Source organism: Pinus tabuliformis, chromosome X (genome assembly GCF_031772625.1).
Source record: "Pinus tabuliformis cultivar Carrire ecotype Pingquan chromosome X, CPIR1, whole genome shotgun sequence".
NCBI lineage: Eukaryota > Viridiplantae > Streptophyta > Pinopsida > Pinales > Pinaceae > Pinus > Pinus tabuliformis.
The window spans coordinates 759,400,092-759,425,059 of record NC_142308.1 but is presented as its reverse complement, the minus strand read 5'-3'; the positions used below and the strand labels follow the sequence as shown (position 1 = coordinate 759,425,059).

Genomic DNA, 24,968 nt, shown 5'->3' with positions numbered 1-24,968 from the left:
TTGATTTTCTGAAGCTAATCATTGGTGAGTTCTTTTTGCAGAAAATTTGGTAAAAATTTGTGTTTCAGGTATTGAATTTTTTTTGGCAACTTGGGCAAGTGATCTTCAAGGCCTAGGGCCTAAGGGTTTGATCTCTAAACCATCTTTTTCCTCATTGTTTGCTACAACAATCATATACCTTTCTAATAGTGGTGAAAAACACATCTAAGTGGTTTGAAATTAACTAAAAAATTGCTAAATACATTAATAAGTCATTTATGTTTGATGTGTATCAAGAATTTGGCCTAGATCTACATTTTGGGTCACTGTTATCTCTGAATAATTCTGTTTCTGAAGTCTGAAATATAACAGTGGAAAAATTTCATGTGGGTTAGCCTAAAATCAGTTCCTAAGTTGTCTAATACATTAAGGAATTAATTTCTTGAGTTGGGCATTCATCATTAGGCTTATTTCATGTTTTAATTGTTGGTTGTAATAAGTATATCAAATCTGATATAATTCTGGAAATCACATCATAACAGGTTGAAACTTTTTGATAATTAATGTGGGCAAGTTTGGAAAAATTTCTATAAATTTTTGGCATAAAGATATCATTGATAGCTTACTGTTTTTATTGTCATATTGCTGCTGTCATAATGTTTTTCTTACTGCTGTCTTAAAAATTAATTTCTGAAAATTAAGTATTCTGTCACGGACTTGTGATAAAATGCATATCCTTTGTTTCATAAACTGCTTAATTTTTTAGCATCTGTTGATATTAATTGCAAAGAAGTTTTTGTTCTCTTTAAGCTATAATTGTATCAGAAAGATGTGAAATAAGTTTGTGTTCTAATTGTAATATCTTCAGGAGTTTAATTTTGAGTCTTCATTTAATAAAGCGAACATTTCATTTTGGTATTGGAAGTTTCTGCGACATAAACATCTTTTCATCCTTGAATCTAACTTCATCTCATCTTCTCATCATCTGGTGCAATTGCTTATAAGTTAGTTTTGCATAAATAAAATTTACTTCCAAGCATAAGCTTGGTCGATAGAGAGATAGGTATCCATCCATCTTTGCTTGAGTAGCCTGCTTTCAATAGTGCTTAAAACGGTGACCTTGCAGTTGTCAGAGCCACAACTCTTTGCAGCGCCGGAGGCATTGCGTATGTTAGATTTTCAGGAGAGGTATTGTTAATCACACCTTAGTGTGCTTCACCTTATCTTCTTTCTATCAATTACTACGAAATCAGGCTCAATATAGAAAAGATCGAATGGTTAAAACTTAGATAGGCATTTAACTAAAATTAACCAAGATTCTTGCATCTCACATTAGTTTTAGGGTCTGCATTTCATGTAAGATAGTCATTCTGTTAAATTATGGTATGTTCTATGCTTAGAGCAGTTTAATTCTTTTCTTCTTATTAGCCACTGTTTAGCAATCACATAAACATAAAGTAAAGTGTAGATAGAACATTAAAAGATCAACAGAAAACAAGCCAAGACAAGAGACACAAGATGTGGCTGCTAGCCAGGGACAAACCCCAATGCGGGGAAACCCTTTGATCAAATCTTATTTTATATGCAATAGTTCAGCAGAGAGAAATAGTACAATTCAGAATTCTGTAATTTGATAACAACAACAGAGAGCCCTAAATCAGCAAAGTCAAACTTGGTCAAAACAGCCCCGGATTGACTTCTAGTCAATTTGAAGAACTTAGTCTTCAACAGCTATCTTCAGCAGCCCAAAACAGTTCACAAACCTCAGTCAAACAACAGTCAACACTTGGTTAGAGTCTGGTCAAACCTGCAGCAGCTCCTTGACAGTCAACGCTGGTCAAAGGTGTGGTACAACCTTCCCTATGGCATCTTTAAGAATTCAAATTGGACACTTGAATCCTTGCACTTCCTAGAATACTCAATGCTCAAAGGAAGAAAGTATGTTTTGAAGAAGTAGCTATGATGTTTTAAAGTTGGGATTGAGCTATTCTCTAGAATGGGGACAGCTGAGGATATTTACCTTGCTTGTCTTGTCTTGCTATTGGGATGCAAAAGACACATCCATGAATAATCATTGGTGTAAAAACATGTAAGAAAAGAACGTCGGTTAAGCATAAAAACATAAAGCCTCAATAAGCATAAAAGCATAAAAAATATTTTTTCAAAATGAAAACCGAAGAAGTCGACTTGCTTGTCTTAACTTTTAAGCCTACCTGCCAACCTTAGTTGGGTTGCTTATTGGTAGGCCTTCCTATATTCAGCCAACCTACTTATATTTGAAGATTTCTATACTTCACTGGCTTGCCTTTGTTGAAGCCAACCGTCTCATGTTTTCGAGTAGTAGTCATCCTGAACTGTAATACTATATATGATAAGGGATTTTGTGATTACAAGTTGAGCTTCAAAGGTGTTATTAGCAAAAGCTTTTTCTCTTGAATATTTAACTTATTATTGCTTTCTACCCAACTTTGGGAATTTGTCAATGCTGTTTAGGGTGGCATCATTACTTCTTAGTTTCTTCTGGTTTGTGGGTTTCTTTGACAAGGAATTTGCTTTTTTATTTGAGTTGTAAGACACTATTTACCAGTATGAAACAAGATAGCAATCATACTAATTTGTGGGCATAAATTATTTAGCTATAATGCCTTTTTACCTTAGGGTATCCTCTCTATGTTCTTAGGTTTTTAAAGAACAAAAATGGACTAACCATATGCCTGACATCTTAGTTTATACTTGTCATGAATTTGTTCTCATTGTCTTGTATTCTCATTTTTTCTCTGTAGGGGCTGCTGCATTTGATATGGAATATGGGCGTTGGGTTGAAGAACAAAACAGACAAGTCCGTGAGCTCAGGGCTTCTTTACAAGCACACCTGACAGATAGCGAACTTCGTGTTCTGGTGGATAACGCTATAGCTCATTATGATGAACTCTTTCGTATGAAGGGTGCTGCTTCCAAGTTGGATGTTTTCCATCTTATGTCAGGCATGTGGAAAACTCCTACTGAGCGTTGTTTTATGTGGATGGGAGGTTTTCGGCCATCCGAGCTTCTGAAGGTGATATGCTGAGTAGAGACCTATTAATGAAGTGCTTAATGACATTTAACCTGAGAGAAAAAACTGTAATAGTTGTCATGGCTGATTATGGGTGTAGCATTTTGTTATGTTCACTTTGTTTTCTATTCAGCACAATTTTTATGTGAACATGGTGTTCTTCAATCTATCGTTTGTTTATCATAGTTAGTAACTTAGTATACTCTTGAACAGTATCCATACAATATTTGATTAAGAGACACAGATTCCCCACTTTTGTGAGCATTTCATCATGATAGACAAAACACCTCCATTCTTTGTCAACTTTATTAATATCTTATGGGGAATGAGACATTTCTTGACATCTTGAATACCATTTTTTTCCTTGGAAGTAACTGCCTGGTAAACTCCCAGGTACTTTCCCTCATTTCGGGGATGGTACCTGGTGTAAAGTGGGCAGTATTGACTTGGTGCACCTGCCCCTGTGGGAATCAAACTGGGGACCTGCACAGAATGCTGGATTTCTGGGTCAACTTGTAGCATAGTTTATCCTTTAATAAAAATGTCTTAGTCATTAGTTCTAGGTATGGTTCGTTGGAGGAGAGTAAGATATCCCTTATTCTAACTTTTTCCAAGTCACCAGATATTTCTTGTAATTAAGTATTAGCAGACACTATAGTGAAAGCATATCTAAAGAAATTGTACTAAACAATAGAAGGATACTCCATTGTAGTTGATGCTGTGAGTGTAAGGATACAAACTTGAACAAGAAATTTGCCATGACAAGTATTACTAAGATATATGGTGGTTAAAGATTGTTTGCTAGTGAATAGTAATACAAGATCTGATGGTTTATCTTGTGGCTAGGATTTAGCACATTATAGTTAATTCCAGCAAACAGTTAGGTTAGTTGCGTGATATGGCAAGCACCATTTGCTTTTGTGTATCCTACATACTTTTGTGTTCCTATCTTAGTCCTATATAAGGGGCATAGATCTAGGAAGGTTTTATCTCTCTTATGTATAACTCATTAGATACCATGGGAGACTCTTAGAAATACTGCTGAACAAACTATGCCAGCTAAAATCAATTGAATGCCATGCAATTAAACCTTGTAACTGCTCATGGTGCTCACCAGGAGCCACTCTGACCACCCTAAAGGCCAACCAACTAAGAGGCTGGAAACCATGCATGGGAGCTGATAATTAAGGAGTGACATGTGGTTTCATTGGGTGGTTACCTTTAACATAGAGCAACTTGAAGGGTGTAGGTTGGCTGAGAGGGTAATTAATATACCCATCTCGCTGCATAAAAGGAGTTTTTGTGAATCATTATATCATCCATCATCTGACATCTCCATTGTTTTGTCCGCTAATTACAGCTCAAAAGGAGTTGTTTGTGAATCACTTTATCCTCCATCATCTGACATCTCCGTAGTTTGATCTACTAATTACAGCTCAATAAATGCTGATTTTGTTACTCTTGTCTTGTGTACTAAATGGCTGCCAAAGCTGTTCTTATAGGTAAATTTCCCCCTGGGGGAAATCAGCGGTCTTAGGATCATTTATTACTACTCTTTTCACTATTGAAGTTGACTGACTTGCTACAAAGGTTTGGACTCTAATGTAAGTGTTATTGCAATCAATACTTTAGATACTCCGTTTGGAGGGTGTGCATTATTAACTATAAAAGTGGCTATGCATATGAAATTTGTTATTGTTAACATGATTTGAGGTTGAAATCAGTGGTGTGAGAATGGTATAGATTATTTAGATTAGTGCTTATTTCCTAGGTGTTATGTGTAATCTTGTAGGAATGCTTGTTATAGGTCTTTCCTTGCATAATATACTTGTATTCATTCTAAGTTAGTGAGAAATAGTGCTCTTTGTAATGAATGGTGAACCACTAAGAAAGAATTACTACAAAACCATATATGAAACCAAAATTATATGCATAAAATTCAGGTTGGTCTAGAGCATAGTTACTGTTCTCAGATTTGGCTCAGGCTTGGCGAAGTAGGTGACTTGGCATACTCGGCAATATTAAAAAAATGCAAAAAAAGAAACATTAATGTAAAAAAAGTAAAGAATGTATAGATAAATATTAAATGTCATAGAAGGATGAATTGCCACGAGTTTGGGACCATCAAAACATGATTCTTTGATTCTCATGACGTATAACACATAGTTAGATAGTTAATACTGATGTCATAGGTATTTAATCTTTATATCCAAGAAAGATACCATAAATATTCAATATTTAAAACGTGTATCTATTAATTCTCATCAGTTTGAAACCCATAAGGATCTAGTTTTGATTAGTTCAAAACCCATAAAGTTTTATAGGGCACCAACATAGTACATATTATAAGAGTCAAAATTTTGTATGTCTATGAATCCTGATTGGCCTACAAGTGCATTTTATACTGGACAAACGTAAGACGCTTATGTGGACACATTGGAACACTTTATTTGTGGATGTTAATATATGAAAATTACTCATGACTATCATAAATATTGATCGGGGATACTTAGTTAGAAGTACTTGAGATTATGGCGAATATTGACCAGTCAATACTTTACAGGGTTTTTTGAGTTTGTTGGAGCATCTTGAAGGCCAGAATTAGGGTTTTATCACTTGTAGATTTGGATATCAAGGTTTTGAGATGAAAATGTAGGTGGTACTTGTTGAAGTGAAGAAGAGGAGGAGACAGTTTTCCTCGAGGACATGCTTGTGTGATGCATGTTTGTTGTATCTCCTTTTTGTGAGCTAGGGATTTTCTTTGTTTTCCCTAGCTAGGGTTTTGGAGCATAGTTTTAAAAACCAGCTCATGTGAACAATCAAACCAGTTCGTTAGCAAGGTCAATGTAATGAACTGGCACATAAATCCACCTTGGCGACTGGTCGGTATCGGTTAGGTACCAAACTGGTCGGTTTTGTACAATGTTGCACAAAGCGGAAGCGTTTTTTGGAAGCGGGGACGCTGAAGCGTCATTTTCCAAAAATCTAGGAAGCGAAGCGTCCGCGGAAGTGTCTGCTATATATATATATATTTTTATATTTTTTTGCATTTATACTCAAAACAAACATCCCAAATACGAAATTAATTGTAGAAGACATGAAAACATGCATATTTTTGCATAAATCAAGATAGATATAACATCCATTGTACATTAATGATCTAGAATCTAGATTCTTCTCCTCTTGTCTAGCCTTTGCCTCTACCTCGATTGTCTAGGGATATTAGTCAGCATTGCCCAATTTTGATCAAACTACCTAATTCAAGAATTAAAATATGGTAGAAAAAGCTTAACATGTTTGATCGATGATTTTGACTTGATTGAAAGGTAATTTTTTGCTAAGGACGTGCCGCGTGACAAAGGAGTTCAACAATTAACACCACCAACACTAGGGTACATATAGGGCTTGGTGCTCTTGATTAAATGCTAATCGTATACCTTCATACTTGATATAATCTAATGAAATGCCACAATCCCATTGATCCTAAATTCCTGAAAACTGTTAAGTCTGCTGAATTTTGAATAGGATATGAAATTCTATTTTCTCCATATGAAGTCCAATGAGGCTGGAACCACTCTCAAACATCCTGAGTCATTTCATGGTAATGTTAAAAATTTAAGTAAAAGGATGAAAATGAAAAATAAAGGAGAATGTCACTTTTACTTTAAGAATTTAACATTACCATGAGGGAGCATCTGCTATATTTATTTTTTTTGCCTTCATTCGTCACCCTAACCCAAGGTGGACCCACCCCCAACAAGCAAACTCACCTAAAATTAAAAACAAAATTGAAAAAAAACGATTTTCTAAACGCTTTTTCGGAAGCTTCTCTGGAAGCGTACGCTTCCTCCTCCGAAGCGCCACGCTTCCGACGCCCGAAGCGCCATACGAAGCGCGCTTCGGCGCTTCCGTACAACGCTTCCAAATTTCCAGGAAGCGGCTAAAAAAGCCGAAGCGGCGCTTCTGAATTCGGAAGCGCCGCTTCCGGCCAAGCTTCCTAGGCGCTTCCGTACAGGACACGTTTCAGGGCTTGGAACCGGGGGGGGGGGGGGGGGGGGGCGTGCTTCGTGCAACAATGGTTTTGTACCTAACCAATTCAAACCAGTTGGTTGCATTCCAAACTGGGTTGGTTCATAAAATCACGTAGTCAGTTTGGTATCTAACTAGTACTAGTTGGTCCAAATTGGCTTGTTTTGCTCTGAACCAGGTCAATTCATAAAGTGACGCACGTGGTGAGGAGGGGGACCCATGGGTGGTTTTTTTAAGTGGTTTCTAAGGAAACCATTCATTGTTTGCCTCTAAAATTTGCTCCTGTTAACCTATAAAAGTAGTTCTCCCCTCCTATTTGCCTCACACTTCTCTTTCTAGTTTTTGTGAGCATATGAAAACTTGGAGAGTTCCACAACACCATTAAGTTTTTCAATAGCAAGTTTGGTGTTTGTTTGTCATCTTGGAGCTGATTTGGAGCTGTCCAGTGGAGTTGGCATCTTTGGGAGGAGGCTTTGGTAGTTGGTTTTCTTTCCCAAGTATGCTTTCCTCTCCTTAAATTTCCCAGATTTGATTGTTGCCCTTGTTTTATTTTTTTTTTCTCGTTTTCGTGTAAAAAACAACCCCTCTTTGTATGCTAAATTTTGTCTCTTTAGTTTTCAAATTTATCATAGGTTTTGCATTTTACTTAGTTGCATTTTTTTTTCTATTTGTAGATTTGTTTGCCTTCAAATTTGAAATTTCATTATCCACCATGGCCCTAGAAGTGAAAGATCTGCATGGGTTCATTGTGATGTTGTTGTTGACCAAATGTTTTGCAAATATTGTAGGCACCCAATGAAAGGGGGCTATTAATAGGTTGAAACAACACTTGGCTGGTATACATGACCAAGTATCCCCATGTGAACCACCAAATGTAGTGTTACGGCCTACTGGGGAAGAATGCCTTGAAATGTTTGCGAAGTTTGAGGAGAAGTCTAGGGAAAAGGACATACAAACTAAAATTGCAAGGAAGAGGGAACTTGCAAAAGCTATGGCTATGAGAGGCACAAGAGTATTTGATGATTTTGACCTTCAAGAGTTCTCCTCTATCCCTTCGCCCTAATGCCCATGACCCCTTTCATAATGTTTCTCTCCCTGTTGGCTTTTAGAGTCAAGATAAATGAAAAAAGAGAATGAACATTAAGAGCTATTTCACACTTTCCACCACCTCTGCCTTTGCTAATGCTAATGCCTCCCAACCAAGTCTAACTCAAGTCACTTTGGATACCCATTAAAAAGGCAATGCAAAGCTATTGGTTTTCAATACATTGTTAGATGGTGGTATGATGTAGATATCCCTTTTAATGTTGCCCGATTGTTAGAAAATCAGAAAGGCAGAAATATTTTCTTATTCTTGATAATTACTTGTGATGTTTCTTGTTATTACAATTCTTTATATCTTCTTTCCTTTAGTTCATTAAGAAATTACCAAAGCAGCAACACATAAAACAATAGACACCAGATGTAGGCACTATGCTAGGGAAAAACCCCCCTTTAGGGGAAAACCCAATCAATAAATTCTTCCTTTCAATAGTTTTGTTTGAGACTCTTCACCTTAGACCAAGACAAGACCTTTTCTCCACACCAAGTCTACCTCCCAGAATTAAGACCCCTTTCCAAGAAATTCGACTGGTAGCAACTTCCGACAATAGACAAACTTGGAAGACTTCGATCCCCCAATCTAGAGCACGAAACAGAGAGAGAGAGGCACCAAAATTTTGATTTTTCCTTTCTCCCTAGACTTCCCCAAACTCGCATTCACTTTGGCTTCCCGACAACATACTTCGCACTCTTTCCTAGCTACAAGAGAACTTCGTACTTTTTCCCAGCTACAAGAGATATCGAACTTGTGTGAGAGAATGATGCTCCAAATGAATTCGATGTGCTTTTATTTATAGGCTCCATGTGAGGTCGAATAGGGTCCTTAGGCCAACTTGATCTTCTTCTAGGTCGACATGGTGTGGAGGATACATAAATCATATTTGATTCAATATTTAACCTTTTTACATGATTCAAAAGCCCAAGAAAGGTCTCTTTAAAAATACAATGACTCTACTGACTCATAATAAATCCTAGAAGTCCTCAATGGGGACTTTTGACCTAAAACATGGTGACCCAAGCATGAAACCCATGCTTTAATAAGTCATAATAATAATAATATTAATTATAATTATAATTATTTTCTTTATTCTTTTGACCAGTACATTACATGATGACTCAAGTACACTAATGAAGACTGAACATAGCTACATTTTCCAACACTCCCTCTTAACTAGGGAGATATTCATAATGTACAAATACAATGGAAGATATCAAACTATATGAACCATGAAGAACTTTAGGCACTGCAATGCCATGGACTAGATTCCTAACCAGAGCAATCTATCCAAGTGGTCTTCCAACAATTTACGCACCGCAATGCCACGAACTAGATTCCTGACAAGGGCAATCTATTCATGTGGTCTCTCAACAATTTAGGCACTGCAATGCCATAGACTAGTTTCCTGACTAGGGCAATCTATCGATGTGGGAATAAGATGGACTCAAGCTTTCATCCCCTCTAGGTGCCATCAGGCTTACTTGCTAACCATCAACCAAGAAATCCAGGTTCGTGTCAAAGCTCAATGTTCAACGCCACCTTTCCAACTTTGGGACCTAGACATCAATGCAAAGTGTCGGCCAGATGTCCTTCCAAGCAATGCTTCATTCACAAAGCCTCAACACCCCTTGGTCCAGCGGATCAAGGACCACAAATCTCTCCCGATCAAACTGATTGGTAACCAGCATGCCATCAAAACCTTTGGGAGATCCACCTGTACAAACACAATCCCAATCAATAATATACTTTTGCATGTACATAATCAAATACAAACCTTCAGGGTCGTTCTAGATGTTGCTCCTCAACTTAGTAGGACTATCAACCGAATCTTTGACAAAAGATTCCTCAATCATATACTTTCCTTTCCTACTTCTCATGTAGCAACATATCCTTTGAAAATCATTCTTCAATTAACACCAAGCTATGCCCTTCCTCTTAACTAGGAAGCACTTCTTCATCCAAACTCCCTCTTAATCTTAGGGAGATCTCTTCTATGCAGGTTTCCTCCGGGAGATGAGCTTCTTCTTTTCATCATCGAAGAATCTTTTGCGGTTTCCAACCATTTCATCAGAGTTATTATCATCCTCATCATGCTTGTTACATCGAGCATCTTCACCAAGTTGAAGATTGTGTACTTGCACAACTCAGATAGCAAGTACAACCAAATCTATAGAAGCATGAAGCTAGCCATATCAGAATCATGGAAGCATTTCAACTTTATACATATCAGATATCCAAACTTATGTAAAAATTTCTCATTTCCCACCCCAGTTTTCAGTTTCACCTTATTTCTCCAAAATAGTTAAATGCCTTTTCCCATATCCATACATTCAACAACTGAAAAATAAATTTCGCTGAAAACACAAATTCTGAAAATTTTACAGAATGCTGGAAAATGCAGAAATAAAAAAATCAGCAGGTACAAACAGCCATTTAACACATTTAAACATAGTAATTTTTGGTCAAGGTGACCCTGGAAAAAACCCCCTACAACTCTTGGGGAAAACCAGTTCGAGAGCTCCTTATTTATGAAAAAATGCTTTTTACAGTGAGAAATATTCAGCAAAAATCAGCAAGTAAAATTTTACAACTTATTTCGTTTTCCGTGCCTCACAGCCAACTGGAAAAACTTTGCAAACAACAAAATTTGAACAGCAATAAATGCTGTACGTCCTCCTCGGTTTCTGTGCCAATTTTCAGCCTTAAATTCTGTTGTACGGCCTGCCTAGAAAATCGTGCACGCTGCCAGAAATTCTGCTGTACGATTTCTTTGATTTCTGTGCCGAAAACTGTTGTACGGCCTCGAAAATCTGCTGTACGGCCTCCTTGAAAATCGTGCCAGCAAACACAGATTTGTGCTCCTCAATTTCTGTGCAAACTGCTGTACGGCCTCCTTGAAAATCGTGCCCAAAAATCTGCCTTTCACTGTATGCTAACTCAGTTGTACGGACTTGCTGGAATGCTGCCTTGGAATGTGTGCGAAGCTGCTGCCTCCTTCTCCTCCCTGTCTAGAAATCTCCCTTGCTCTCCTTCTCCCAATCTGCTCATGAAAGAATGAATGACCTTTTCCTCCTTTAATCTAACCCTAAGTGACTTTTGGGTGATCCCTGAATCCAATGGCTGAAATAGATTGAGATCTAAGGCTGAGATTAAATGCTCATTTAAATCTCACTTTCTATTTTTTAATTCACCCCACTTTAATAAAGACCCACTTAGTCATTTATTTCCAAAGTCACTTTTCCTTTCTAATTTTTCATTGACTTTAATAAAGTCACTTTAAAATTAGACTTTAGTAACTTTATCACTTAAAGTCACTTTTAAATTATATTTGACTTTATAAAAATTATAAAGTCACTTTAGGAGAAAAATTAAATTCTTTTGGACACTTTTCCCTAGGCCAAAGATCAAAGCCTTAGGGAACCACCTGTCCTCCGGTACCAAATTTCAACACTCCCTCTTACCGAGGAAGGTGTTCCTCACCACACCCATCTTGTCTCTGAAGTAGTCATGCTTGCCCCGTGGTAAGGCTTTGGTAAGAATATCTGCAACCTGCTCATCAGTGGGAATATACTCAAGCCTCACACCGCCCTTTTGAACACAGTCTCTGATGAAATGATATTTGATCCCGATATGCTTTGACCTGTCATGAAATACTGGATTCTCCGTGAGTTTAATGCAACTCTGATTATCACAGTAAATCACTGAAGGTCTCAACGGCTGACCAAATAAGCCAAACAACATCTTGCGAAGCCAGATGGCCTCACAACTAGCTAGATTGGCTGCCATATACTCTGCTTCCGCTGAACTCAATGCTACTGTCTGCTGCTTCCGGCTGAACCATGACACTACTGCAGAACCCAACCCAAAACAGCGCCCTAAAGTGCTCTTCCTATCAGAAGCACAACCTGCCCAATCAGAATCAGTATAACCTGCCAATCTCACTCCATCCCCTTGCCTGTAGTCTAGACCATAATCCACTGCCCCCTGCAAGTACCGCAAAATGTGTTTTGCAGCCACCAAGTGAACCTTCCTAGGCTCACACATAAACTGACTCATCGTGTTGACTGCAAAACAAATATCTGGTCTAGTGTTGACCAAATACATCAAGGAACCAATCAGCTGTCTGTACAATGTGGGATCCACCAACTCGGAATCCGAAGCATGAAGCTTCTTCCAGTTGGTGATCATCAGTGTCGACATGGGTTTACAATCCTCCATGTGGAATCTGCCAAGGATGTCCAAAATATACTTCCCCTGCCCCAAGAAGAAATGCCCCTCCTCCTGCCACACCTCCAAACCCAAAAAGTAATGCATCAAGCCGATGTCCTTCATCTCAAACTCCGCCGCAAGATCTCTCTTGCAGTGCTCTATGAGTCTCTCTGCACCTGTAATGACCAAGTCATCCACATACAACACCAGAATGAGAGGCTCCTCACCAATCACAATAAAGTAAAGGTTTGGATCTGCCTCACTCTTTGTGAAACCCATCCCCTGCAAGTATGTATCTATCCTGGAGTACCAAGCTCTGGGAGCTTGCTTCAGGCCATAAAGGGCGTTCTTCAGTCGCACACATGGGACTCCTTCCCATGCACCTCAAAGCCCTATGGCTGCTCAATGTACACCTCCTCCTGTTTGAAGCCATTGAGAAATGTAGTCTTCACATCCATCTGGTGGATCTTCCAACCCATCTCTGCTGCTATAGATATAATGGAGCGGATTGAAGTATATCGAGCCACGGGAGCGAAGGTCTCCTCATAATCAACTCCCTCTACCTTGGAGAACCCTCTAGCCACAAACCTCGCTTTGAATTTCTCAATGCTGCCATCTGCAGCATGCTTTACCTTGTAAAGCCATCTGGAAGTAACCACGGATTTGCCCTCAGGCCTCGACACCACCTCCCAAACATCATTCTTCATGATAGAAGAATACTCCTCCTGCATGGCCTCTCTCCAGACCTGCTGGCTAGTTGCCTCCTCATAGCTAGAAGGCTCAGAGTCAAGGATGCTGGTAACCATTGCCATATAGCTACAAAACCTCTCAGGTGGTCTACTCTCTCTGACCGGCCTCTTAGGCTCAGCGACAGATGTGGCATCTCTCAAGGTGTCCTGAAGCCACTTGGGCTTCCTCTTCCCTGAGTGCACTTCTGCCATAGGAGAATGAAACTCCTTCCCATCATCATCAGGAGCCTGAACTCCTGACTGTCTGTCTGCTGTCCTCCTGCCTGCACGTAAACCTGTAGAAGCTGAGGTACCGTGTGAACTGTCCATCAGTGGACTCCCTAGTGAACTGCTCTGCATGCTGCCCGGAGCACCACCCCTCTGGCTCGGCGAGCCACTACTCACTGACGGACCTGACATCCTCATAGATGTACCCCCGGACTCTCCTGATCCCTGCCCGCTGGATCCTTGCGACTGACTCAACTGCTGCTGAGGGTCTAGCTGATCCAGATACTCTAACTCTCGTGACCTCCTAAAGGCCCTGTCCTCCTCGAACTTCACATCCCGTCTGACAACAACTTTCCTTTGTGCAGGAATGTAAATCCGAAAGGCCGTTGAGGTCTCACTGTAGCCCACAAAGATACCCTTCTCTGCGGTGGGCTCTAGTTTGGTCCTCTTCTCCTTGGGTATGTAGGAGTATGTGATGCACCCAAAGATATGAAGATGACAAATATCAGGTTTCTTCCCAGGAAAAGCCTCCTCCGGAGTCATGTGCCCCAAGACACGTTGCAGACTCCTGTTTTGCAAATAAACAGCTGTGTTGCAGGCCTCTGCCCACAAGAACAATGGTAACCCCTGATCATGTAACATGGCTTTGGCAGCCCCTACGATGGATCTGTTCTTCCTCTCCGCAACCCCATTCTGCTGGGGGTTGTAAGGAACAGTGAATTCCCTCCTAATGCCTGCCTCCGCACAATAGTCAACAAACTCTCCAAGGGTGTACTCTCCCCCATTGTCCGACCTCAGCGACTTGATCTTCCGACCTATCTGTGTCTCCACAAGAGCTTTGAACTCCTGAAACCGCTTGAAGACCTCACTCTTGGTCTTCAAGAAATAAATCCAGGTCCTCCTGGAGTGATCATCAATGAATAAAACATAGTACTCATATCCACTCAAGGAAACATGAGACATCCGACCGCTCACATCGGAATGAATCAAATCAAGTATCCTAGTCGCTCTGTTGTCACTGCTGGGAAAAGGGGATTTGGCAAACTTGCCCATCGCACATCCTCTGCAAGTATCAAAGTGATCAGTATTGAAATTTGGCACACCTGTAGTGATCTCCCGCAAGGTCCTCAAGGCTCCATGATACATATGTCCCATCCTGCGGTGCCAAATCTCACACAGCTCAGAATTGCTAGCTCTGCTGTCGGTACTACTGCTCAATGCCAAAAGGGATTGGAATGCAAACTTGTACACCTTTGCATGGCATACACCTATCACTCTAGCTGAATCCACTGGAGTGCCCCTGGGATACATCAACACCTGTTCTCCCCTGAACAGTACCTCATATCCTCTGTCCTCCAAAGCTGAGATGGATATGAGGTTCTTCCTCATCCCTGGCACATAAAGAACATCTGACACCTTCAAGGGAGAGGTTTGGACTCCCTCTGAAATGTCAGTGTCCCCACCCCGACTACTCTAACAACTCTGTCATCACCGTTTACTACCTCTATATCAGTGCCACTCTCTGAAAGCTTTGAGAAGTACTCACGGACTCCTGTCATGTGACGTGAAGCCCCACTATCCACATACTAGATACCCGAAGATGCTCCGCTAATCGAGGGAAAAGCATGCTCCCTCTGAACCTGTGTGGCTGGTGATCCTGCACTAGAGGACTCATACGCAGTGAACCCAAACTCCCGGTCAAAATGAACTGCAAAGTCCTCAACCTCTGCTGAAGCCGCCATGCTCTGGTTCTTCCCCTTCTTCTTCTTCTTCTCCGGACACACAACTGCATAGTGTCCCATCTTTTGACAATTCCAACACTTCACCTTGGAATAGTCCTTCTGTGTGTTACCCTGTTTACCTTTACCTTTGCCTTTGCCCCCACCATTGCTTGTGGAAGCCTGCTTCTTCCCTTTGCCTTTCTTGCCTCCTGCCGACAGTGCTACAACCTCATCCTGCTCAACTGGCTTGGCTGCCCCAAGCTGACATTTCCTGATCTATGTCTGAATGCAATCATCCCAAAACCTCTCCCATGTGGGAAGGGTCTCACGTGCACAAACCCCATCAGCAAAGTTCATCCATGAACGGGGAAGGGCATTCACTGCAATCCGCACCAACTCAGTGGGTGGAATGTCCTCTCCAACTGCTACCAACTCATCTCTCACATTAGTAATCTTTGTGAGATATCCAGCTGCACTATCATTACCCATCTTAATGGTCTTCAGCTTCTCCTTCAGGACCATTTTCCGGTTCTCATTGGTACTCTGGTAGAGATTGGACAATGCTGTCCACATCTCATGGGCATTTCTCTTTCCTCTCACATGAGGAATGCAATGGTCTTTGACTCCGTCTAGAATCAGTCTCTTACCCTTGTTGTTCTTTTTATTATACTCAGCCAACTGAGTGGCATCAGTAAGCACAACAACAGGGTTCTGTGTGGTATGCACCATGATGTTCCAGACTTCTGCCTCCTCAAAGATACTCTGCATTCTCTCCTTCCAAACTCTATAATTGCTATGCCCATCCAACCTATCCTCCACCCTCAATCCCAATGACATCCTGCTGTTCTAAAACTGAAAAATAGCACTGCTGTAGTAAAGATAAAACTGTTGTTTGTGAAAAATCAGCGTGTTGGAATTTTCTGAGTGAAAAATTAGCAGGCTGTAATTTTCCTCCTTGCTGTCCCAAACTGCACTTCAGCACTCAAGCTCTGATACCATGTAAACAAATTTCATTTCCCACCCCGGTTTTCAGTTTCACCTTATTTCTCCAAAATAGTTAAATGCCTTTTCCCATATGCATACATTCAACAACTGGAAAATAAATTTTGCTGAAAACACAAATTCTGGAAATTTTACAGAATGCTGGAAAATGCAGAAATACAAAAATCAGTAGGTACAAACAGCCATTTAACACATTTAAACACAACAATTTTTGGTCAGGGTGACCCTGGAAAAACCCCCTACAACTCTTGGGGAAAACCAGTTCGAGAGCTCCTTATTTCTGAAAAATATGCTTTTTAGTTTCAATCCCACTTCTTCACCCCTGTGAGCATCACCCGATGCAATGAGTGCTAAGTGAACTATTCAAAAATCATGAGATATTAGTCAGTTACGACTACCTCTCATGGAAATGGTCATACGTTTGAATGACTTACTTAACGCAGTTGAATCCCAAAAATGATATCTAATATAATGCACTGCGTAAATCCCCCATACTAAAATTCTACAACTTATCTCGTTTTTCGTGCCTCACAGCCAACTGGAAAAACTTTGCAAACAATAACATCTGAACAACAATAAATGCTGTACGTCCTCCTCGATTTCTGTGCCAATTTTCAGCCTTAAATTTTGCTGTACGGCCTGTCTAGAAAATCGTGCAAGTTGCCAGAAATTTTGTTGTACGATTTCCTCGATTTCTGTGCCGAAAACTGCTGTACAGCCTCCTTGAACATCGTGCCAGCAAACTCAGATTTCTGCTCCTCGATTTATGTGCAAACTATTGTACGACCTCCTTGAAAATCGTGCCCAAAAATCTGCCTTTCACTGTATGCTAACTCAACTGTACGAACTTGCTAGAATGCTGCCTTGGAATGTGTGCCAAGCTGCTGCCTCCTCTTCCCTATCCAGAAATCTCCCTTGCTCTCTTGCTCTCCTTCTCCCAATCTGCTCATGAAAGAATGAATGACCTTTTCCTCCTTTAATCTAACCCTAAGTGACTTTTGGGTGATCCCTAAATCCAATGGCTGAAATAGATTGAGATCTAGCGCTGAGATTAAATGCTCATTTAAATCTCACTTTCTATTTTTTAATTCACCCCACTTTAATAAAGACCCACTTAGTCATGTATTTCCAAAGTCACTTTTCCTTTCTAATTTTTCATTGACTTTAATAAAGTCACTTTAAAATTAGACTTTAGTAACTTTATCACTTAAAGTCACTTTTAAATTAGATTTGACTTTATAAAAATTATAAAGTCATTTTAGGAGAAAAATTAAATTCTTTTGGACACTTTTCCCTAGGCCAAAAATCAAAGCCTTAGGGGAACCACCTGTCCTCCAGTACCAAATTTCAACAACTTAATTACAAACAAAAGACATATACTCTTCAACATCTTGCTAGGGACTTTGTCATAAGCCCTAGACTACTTCACAACAACTTTCATTGCATCTAGGGTTTCAATGTTCATTCCAAAGATATGACATACCTTGCTTCAACAAATAGCAAACCCTAGAAACAATCAAACAAATATAGATCTACAAAGCATCTAACAACTTTTCAAAACTCATATGTTAGACTTCTCACTAGCATTTCATACAAATCCTAGATTTCATACAAAGGAATCAATTAAAACCAACCACAGCTTAGTCATTAACATGACCAACTTCCACTAGGGTTAGTTGCAAACCCTAGATTTTCGACCAACCATCAATTCCAACCAAAACTTAGATTTCAACAATCTTACATAAATCTCAAATTATCATATTGTCATCATACATCAGAGATTTTTACTTCAACCAAGGTTCAACTCCAAAACCCTAGAATTCCACTTTCACAACAATCATTAAATAAATAGATCTAAGATTGTTATATCACACATACTAGAGAATTTACATCCTACAAGGGTTTAGCTACAAAACCGTAGATTTCCAAATATCATCGTCGTAGAATCTTAGACAAGGACTTCCATTAAATCCTAAAATTTATGACCATCAATAACTGGATCAACACACATATCTAGGAATTCATAATCATTCATAAGCACATCATATGTTCGTCAACATTAATACATCTGACCTAGACCAGGCCAGGGTTTCGACCAAAAGGACATATCTATATATGCCTAGGGATTCATCATCATGCAAAGTCATTTCATATCATGTGTTAGTCAAACCCAACTTCATAAATATCAATAGGAGTTAGACATAACAAACTTGATAGGACTAGGGTTTGATCAAACAAACACACACATACCAAGGAAATCATTTCTAAGACCTTTTAAGGGTCTTGCTTACATATTCCACCAAACCCTAATGAATTAGGGTTTCAATGCAGAAACATAGCAAACTGAACATTACCAAAACTTCAAGGGTTCGGGATTTTAGACCTTATCATTCAACCCTAACAGGTTAGGTTTTCCTGATCATACCAAAATCCCAAACATGACATCATCAATAAAACTTCAAATAAAATTTCACAATGTCCCTAAGCAGTTTAGGGTTTCAAACATTCACATTAGCATACCCTTAGGTAAGGGTTTTCCAGAACCTGTCTAGGGTTATACAAAATCAGTGAAGAATATGAGTGAGGTGGGTAGATTTATTAAGAGATAAATCACCCAAAACAAGAATCATTATGATTCAATATAGCTAGACATGACAATGTTAGTAATAAATTGTCAAATGAATAATCCTTTCAATATAAAGAAATCAATGTATTTAAAACATACTTTGTTTCTTGGCAAACCTTGTCTTGAGAGGTCCTCATTCATACTTCTTGCAAATGTTTTCCTAATCAAGACAATAGAGGGAGAATGGTGATTAGTATTTAATATAATCAAAACTAAATGAATACATGAAACCAAAAACTGAAAGGAAATGAGATACTTATCTTAGGAAGTTGTTGGGGGCTCCCTCCAAAGCGTGAGGGATACCTACAAACTTATAAAACCAATAAAAAATGTCTTTTCCAAAATATGTTAAAAACCTATAAATTCTGAAACATATAAAACAAGATATCTAAAGCTACAAGCAAAGGGCTTAGTAGTGTAAGTCCCTAATGTCAGATTCTTCGGACTCGCCTTTCTTCGAGTCTCCTTCCTCAACAAAGTTAGCATGATCTCTATCTCTCTTCTTATTCTTTGGATTGTCGAGACAGCCACTGTTTAGTGACCCTTCTTATGGCATTAATAGGATTCTATCTTGGACATGTCAACTTTCTTCCTTGGTCCTTTCTATTTCTTTCCTTTATGTTGAGCAATAGGCATTTGATACTCCTTCAAGATTGGAAACTAAAGAGATCCTTAATTCTTCCTGACTGTAAGCAGTCAATAGTTCTTCAAAAGTGGGAGCTTCCTTCCAACTGTTAAGACCTGCAACAGATGCACCCCAAGAGGATGGCAATCCTAATAGAGTATTGATCACGAGTTCTTTGTCTAGAACAATTTCATCAATGGCCAAGAGATCATCCCTGATTCTAGTTATCTTCAAAAAGAAGGATGCCACAGTGTCTTCTTTAGTCATCTTTGTGGTCCTTAGCTCATTCTTCAAACTTGCTACTTGACCAATGTTCTTAATAGTAAATAACTTTGACAAGGCTTCATACATTTCCTAAGCATGGTCAATGTTAGCTATGAATGGGGCAAGGTTGTCCTCTATTCCTCTACCAGCAAAGTCATGGCCACCAATTCTAATTCCCTGTATTTCACTTTGTCAACATCACTAGAATCCTCTGTACACTTCTTGACCTTTCCTTTGACCAAGTCCAATACCTTGTTCTTTTCAAGGATTAGGTCAATCCTCTTCTTCTGGGACTTGTAGTTAGAGGCCCCTTCAAGTTTGTTCTCTCCCTTGATTGTGTTAGACATCTTCGTTGAGTATAGTAGCCTCCTTCCTTGAGATAGTCCTTTTGAATGGTTCCTTGATCCTTGATCAAGTGCTTGAGACTACCTTTTACTTCCTTCTTCACCAAAGCTCTGATACCATGTTAGAAAACCAAAAAGGCAAAAAGATTTTCTTAGTCTTGATAATTACTTGTGATGTTTCTTATTATTACACTTCTTTATATCTTCTTTCCTTTAGTTCATCAAGCAATTACCAAAGCAGTATCACATAAAACAATAGACACCAAATGTAGGCACCATGCCAGGGAAAAACCTCCCTCAAGGGAAAACCCTGTCAAGAAATTCTTCCTTTCAATGGTATTCTTTGAGACTCTTCACCTTAGTCCAAGACAAGACCTTTCCTCCACACCAAGTCAACCTCCCAAAATTTCGACCCCTTTCTAGCAACTTCGACTAGGCAGCGTCTGGCAACAGAAAAACTTGGAAGACTTCGATCTCCCAATCTGGAGCACAAAACAAAGAGAGAGAGGCACCAAAATTTTGATTTTTCCTTTCTCCATAGACTTCTCCAAACTCACATTCACTTCGGCTTCTTGGCAACAGACTTCGCACTTTTTCCCAGCTACAAGAGATATCGAACTTGCGTGAGAGAATGATGCTCCAAATGAATTCGATGTGCTTATATTTATAGGCTCCATGTGAGGTCGAATAGAGTCCTTAGGCCGACGTGATCTTCTTCTAGGCTGACATGGTGTGGAGGATACATAAATCATATTTGATTCAATACTTAACCTCTTTACATGATTCAAAAGCCCAAGAAGGGTCTCTATAAAAGTAAAATGACTCTATTGACTCAGCATAAATATTAGAAGTCCTCAATGTGGACTTTGACCTAAAACATGGTGACCCAAGCATGAAACCCATGCTTTAATAAGTCACAATAATAATAATATTAATTCTTTTATTTATTCTTTTGACCAGTACATTACATGATGACTCAAGTACATTAATGAAGACCGAAAATAGTTACATTTTCCAACACCGATCTCCTTATTACCAAGTTATGTGGGACTCTTATGTCTATAGGAAAGGGATTTAAAGGCTCTAGTATGCATGACTTGAGGGTATCTCTTTTGCAAAAAGAGGTTTTGTCCATTAAAGAATATGTGAATGAGTTTAAAGAGTCATGGACCAAAATAAGTTGTTCCCATGTTAGATGGATGGGCTGATGGAAAGAATTGCACTCTCATAAATTCCCTTATTTCTTTCCCTTAACGAACCATGCTTTTGAAATCAATTGATGCATCAGATAGGGTGAACAATGCAAACCTATTATTTGAGCTTTTGGATGAGATGATTAGGATAGTGGGAGAGCAGAATGTTGTGCAAGTCATTATATATAATGCCTCAAACTATATTCTTGTTGGAAAGAAGCTATAGTCCAAATATAGGACCATATTTTGGACCCCATGTGCTGCACAGTGTGTAGACCTCATGCTTGAGGACATAGGAAAAGTGGAGAGGGTAAAGAACACTGTAGAGCATGCCAAGTATAACATAAAATACATCTACAATCACTTATAGGTATTGAGCCTAATGAGGAAAAAAATTGGGGGCAAGGAGTTTGTTAGGGCTCGTTGCCTCAAAATCTAGTGGTCCTTGTGAGAGACCTCACAAGGAAAGATCTAGACCAAGATGCAACAATGAGGTGGATTGCCACTGTCACTTTAACAATCCTCCTCTTGCTCTTTAGTGGAATTTCACCACACGAGGCTTCCCAGTCATCACCTAAAGGATATTCTAAGTCAATTGCTCAAGGTAATAAATGTGAAAGGCTAAGCAAGGTACGTCTTAAATGAACAAGAGACCTCACAAGGAAAGATCTAGACCAAGATGCAACAATGAGGTGGATTGCCACTGTCACTTTAACAATCCTCCTCTTGCTCTTTAGTGGAATTTCACCACACGAGGCTTCCCAGTCATCACCTAAAGGATATTCTAAGTCAATTGCTCAAGGTAATAAATGTGAAAGGCTAAGCAAGGTACGTCTTAAATGAACAAAGGCACAATTCTTCATGTAAGGGAACGATGTACAACAACAAAGCCTTAAAAGATACTTGATACCTAGGGTTTCAAAGTGTAGTTCAACAAGGGGTGTTTAGGCATGCAAACATAAAGAAAGGTTTGCTTTCATGATGAAATCAACAAAAGGGGATGGAAAAACTTCAAGATATCCCTAATTTGAAGCCTTGTTTAAGATTAGGGTTTGGTAGGGCACAAATTTCCTAGGGTTGATATCAGCCCTATTAAGCCAAATTTCACTATGAGAAGAGAAATATTTTAAGATAATAGGATCAATCAAGGTGAGATCAAGCCAAAATAGCCTCAACATTTTCCCTCTAAAGGCTCTAGTTGAATTTGGCCCTATGCCCTAGCCCCAATGTTATCAGAACTGAACTAGTGATTGAACCAAAAAACCTTGTGGACTGGGAACCGGAAAAAAATAAACAAATAAAAATAAAACTGGTTTTACCAAAAACACATAAAATATTCATATTTTAAAGAAAAACATATATATTCATGTGCATCCATATGAATCCAAACCATTTATACACAAGTATGCAAAAGTTCTCATTTACATAGCATGTAAGGGTGCACATAACCAAAATAGCATCGAGCACAATCCATTTTTAAACCAAAAATACATCAACAAATAGACTCTAGATGGCCTCTGGCATCCAAAAAAATCATGCTACAACAAATGCCTACATATCAACAAAATCCTTGCCTATATTGGGGTCTTTGTAATCAATATAACCATTTAGGCATTAAAATAAGATAGAAAAAAATGTAGCATGTCATGTAAAGATTTTTTTTTCCAAGGAAAAAGCGTAATTTTCATTAAGATTGTTAAGAAAATTACATGTTGTATGCCAACATTGTGTTATGCTTTCTCTACTGTCTGATGATGGAGTTCTGTGTTACTTAAATATTACAAAATCCTTCAATAAATTGAAGGTCCAAAAGCTGTGTACAAACTGTTTAGTGGATTGTTCTGCATATAATGAAAGCGAAACAAAATAAACCAGAGAGACCAAAAAATGGATTGATCCAGTCGATCAATCCCTGGCACCTACCTCCACATCTATATACGGCCTGTGATAAACCTGGAAGAAGTCACCATTCCTGTATTCCTATATTATCCATTGTCCTCTATTCAGCTGCGCGGCCTCTTTGGAAAGAAGGTCAGCGACTTCATTCCTTTCCTTGTAAATGTGACAGCAGACAAAAGATTCAAACTGTGATTTAAGACCAATTGTTTCTTCCAGTAGATCTCTGAGTGTGTGCACGTGACAGTGATAAGATCCATTTATCCAGTTTATGATGAGCTGAGAGTCCCCAAAGATTTGGATCGAGGGGCAATGTTTTTCCAGGGCGAAAAGCAGAAGGTGTCTGAGGCTGTTGAGTTCGGCATAGTTGTTTGTGCCCCTTCCTAGCCCCACTTTCAATTTGAAGTTTGCTGCCTTTGACAGGTGTAGTATGGCTCCTCCCCCACAGCCTTCGGCGTTGGCAGAGCCATCAAAGTAAGCCCAAGGCTGGTTCTTATCAATAGTTTCGGGGATAATAATTCGGGGGGGGGGGGGGGAGGTCTTTTTCTTCGGGAAGAGAGTTGTAGATAGCTAGGATGTTGTTACACAGAGCTGCACCCAAAATATTTTTGTCTTGAAAAATTATGGAATTCCTGGTTATCCAAATACCCCAGCAGATGATGAGTGGCAAGTTTTTTTGTCTCAAGTTTGTTGATTTTGACCACCAAGTCTCCCAGGCTTCTTTGATATTGCTACCAGTCCACTAACAGGGAAAATTATGCCCCTGAGTGATAGTATTCCAGATCTCAATTGAAACTGGACAAAATAAGAAAAGGTGGTTTGTGTCCTCAGTGGCGGAGTTGTAGAGGCTGCATCTTGATAGCCCATGGATGTTGCGCTTAGCCAGGTTGTGATTAGTGGGAATCTTGTTGGAGAGGATAGCCCAAAAGAGGAGTCTCAATTTGTGGGGGGCTTTCAGCTTCCAGAGAGAACTCCACCACCAGCATTGAGGACCAGTGGCACGAGATTCCATTAAGGAATCAAAACCTGCTTTGGGGGAATAGTTTCCTGTGGTAGCCTTGGCCCAGATAAGCCTATCTTCTCTTTCTAAGATCTTAACATTTGCTTCCTCTAGGCCACCAATAAAACCAGCCCAGTCCTCCCTCCATCTGCCACTAATTCCCAAGGTGTCAAAGTCCTTCCAACGCCTGTGAGGGGCTTCCTCCCAACCAACCTCTTGAATGTGAGCCAGGAGGGTATGACCCGTCTCCCTGAGCTCCCTTCTCATATCATGTGGGAGGATGTGGACATTCCCACTGCTAGCCCAAGGATCCGCCCCTATTCTGATTTGAGTACCATTCCCCACCTTCCAAACCAGTCCAGATTTTATGATGTTCATTGAGTGAATGACTGTCTTCTAGATGATTGAGGCCCCCGAATGGTGGTGCTGAGTACTACGGATCCAGTCAATGGGGGACAGTGGAAAGATATACTTGTTGTAGATTACTTCGGTCCAGAGGCTGTTTGATGAGATAATTTGCCAGACCAATTTTGCTCCCAGGGCTTTTGCGAAATCTTGAGGCTCCTTTAGGCCCCAGCTGCCCCACTTTTTAGGCTTAGCTATCCGATCCCAGTTTACCCAGGCGAAGACTTTGCCATCAGCTTGTCCCTGCCAAAGGAACCTGCAGCAAATCTGTTTGATTCTGTGGAGGATGCCTTTGGGAATCCAGGCCAGAGACATCCAATAGACCGGGATAGCCTCTAGAACTGATTTAATAAGGGTGAGTCTCCCAGCCCTGGAAAGCCATCTCTGTTGCCAGATATTTATGCGGCCTTCAATCTTTGCAATCAGCCATGCCCAGTCAGCAATGCGGTATCCATTGGGTTTGAGGCGAAACCCCAGGTATCTTAGACCAGCATCCAAGTCATGTCGCACAAAAGCAAATTGTTGGGAGGCAAAGTGTTGCTCGTTAGGATGGTAGGAGCTGAAAGTA

General features: G+C 39.7%; 1 protein-coding gene across 3 annotated transcripts in view; it reads left to right on the top strand.

The window, feature by feature from the left end:
• LOC149142081 (transcription factor TGA2.2-like) overlaps positions 1–24,968 on the top strand; it is a 257,623-nt gene that overhangs the window by 205,257 nt on the left and 27,398 nt on the right. For all 3 annotated transcript variants that reach the window (XM_089449662.1, XM_089449660.1, XM_089449661.1), the window contains one exon: positions 2,763–3,034. In XM_089449662.1, coding sequence (XP_089305788.1) covers positions 2,763–3,034 — 272 coding nt within the window. The remainder of the gene's footprint in view (positions 1–2,762; positions 3,035–24,968) is intronic.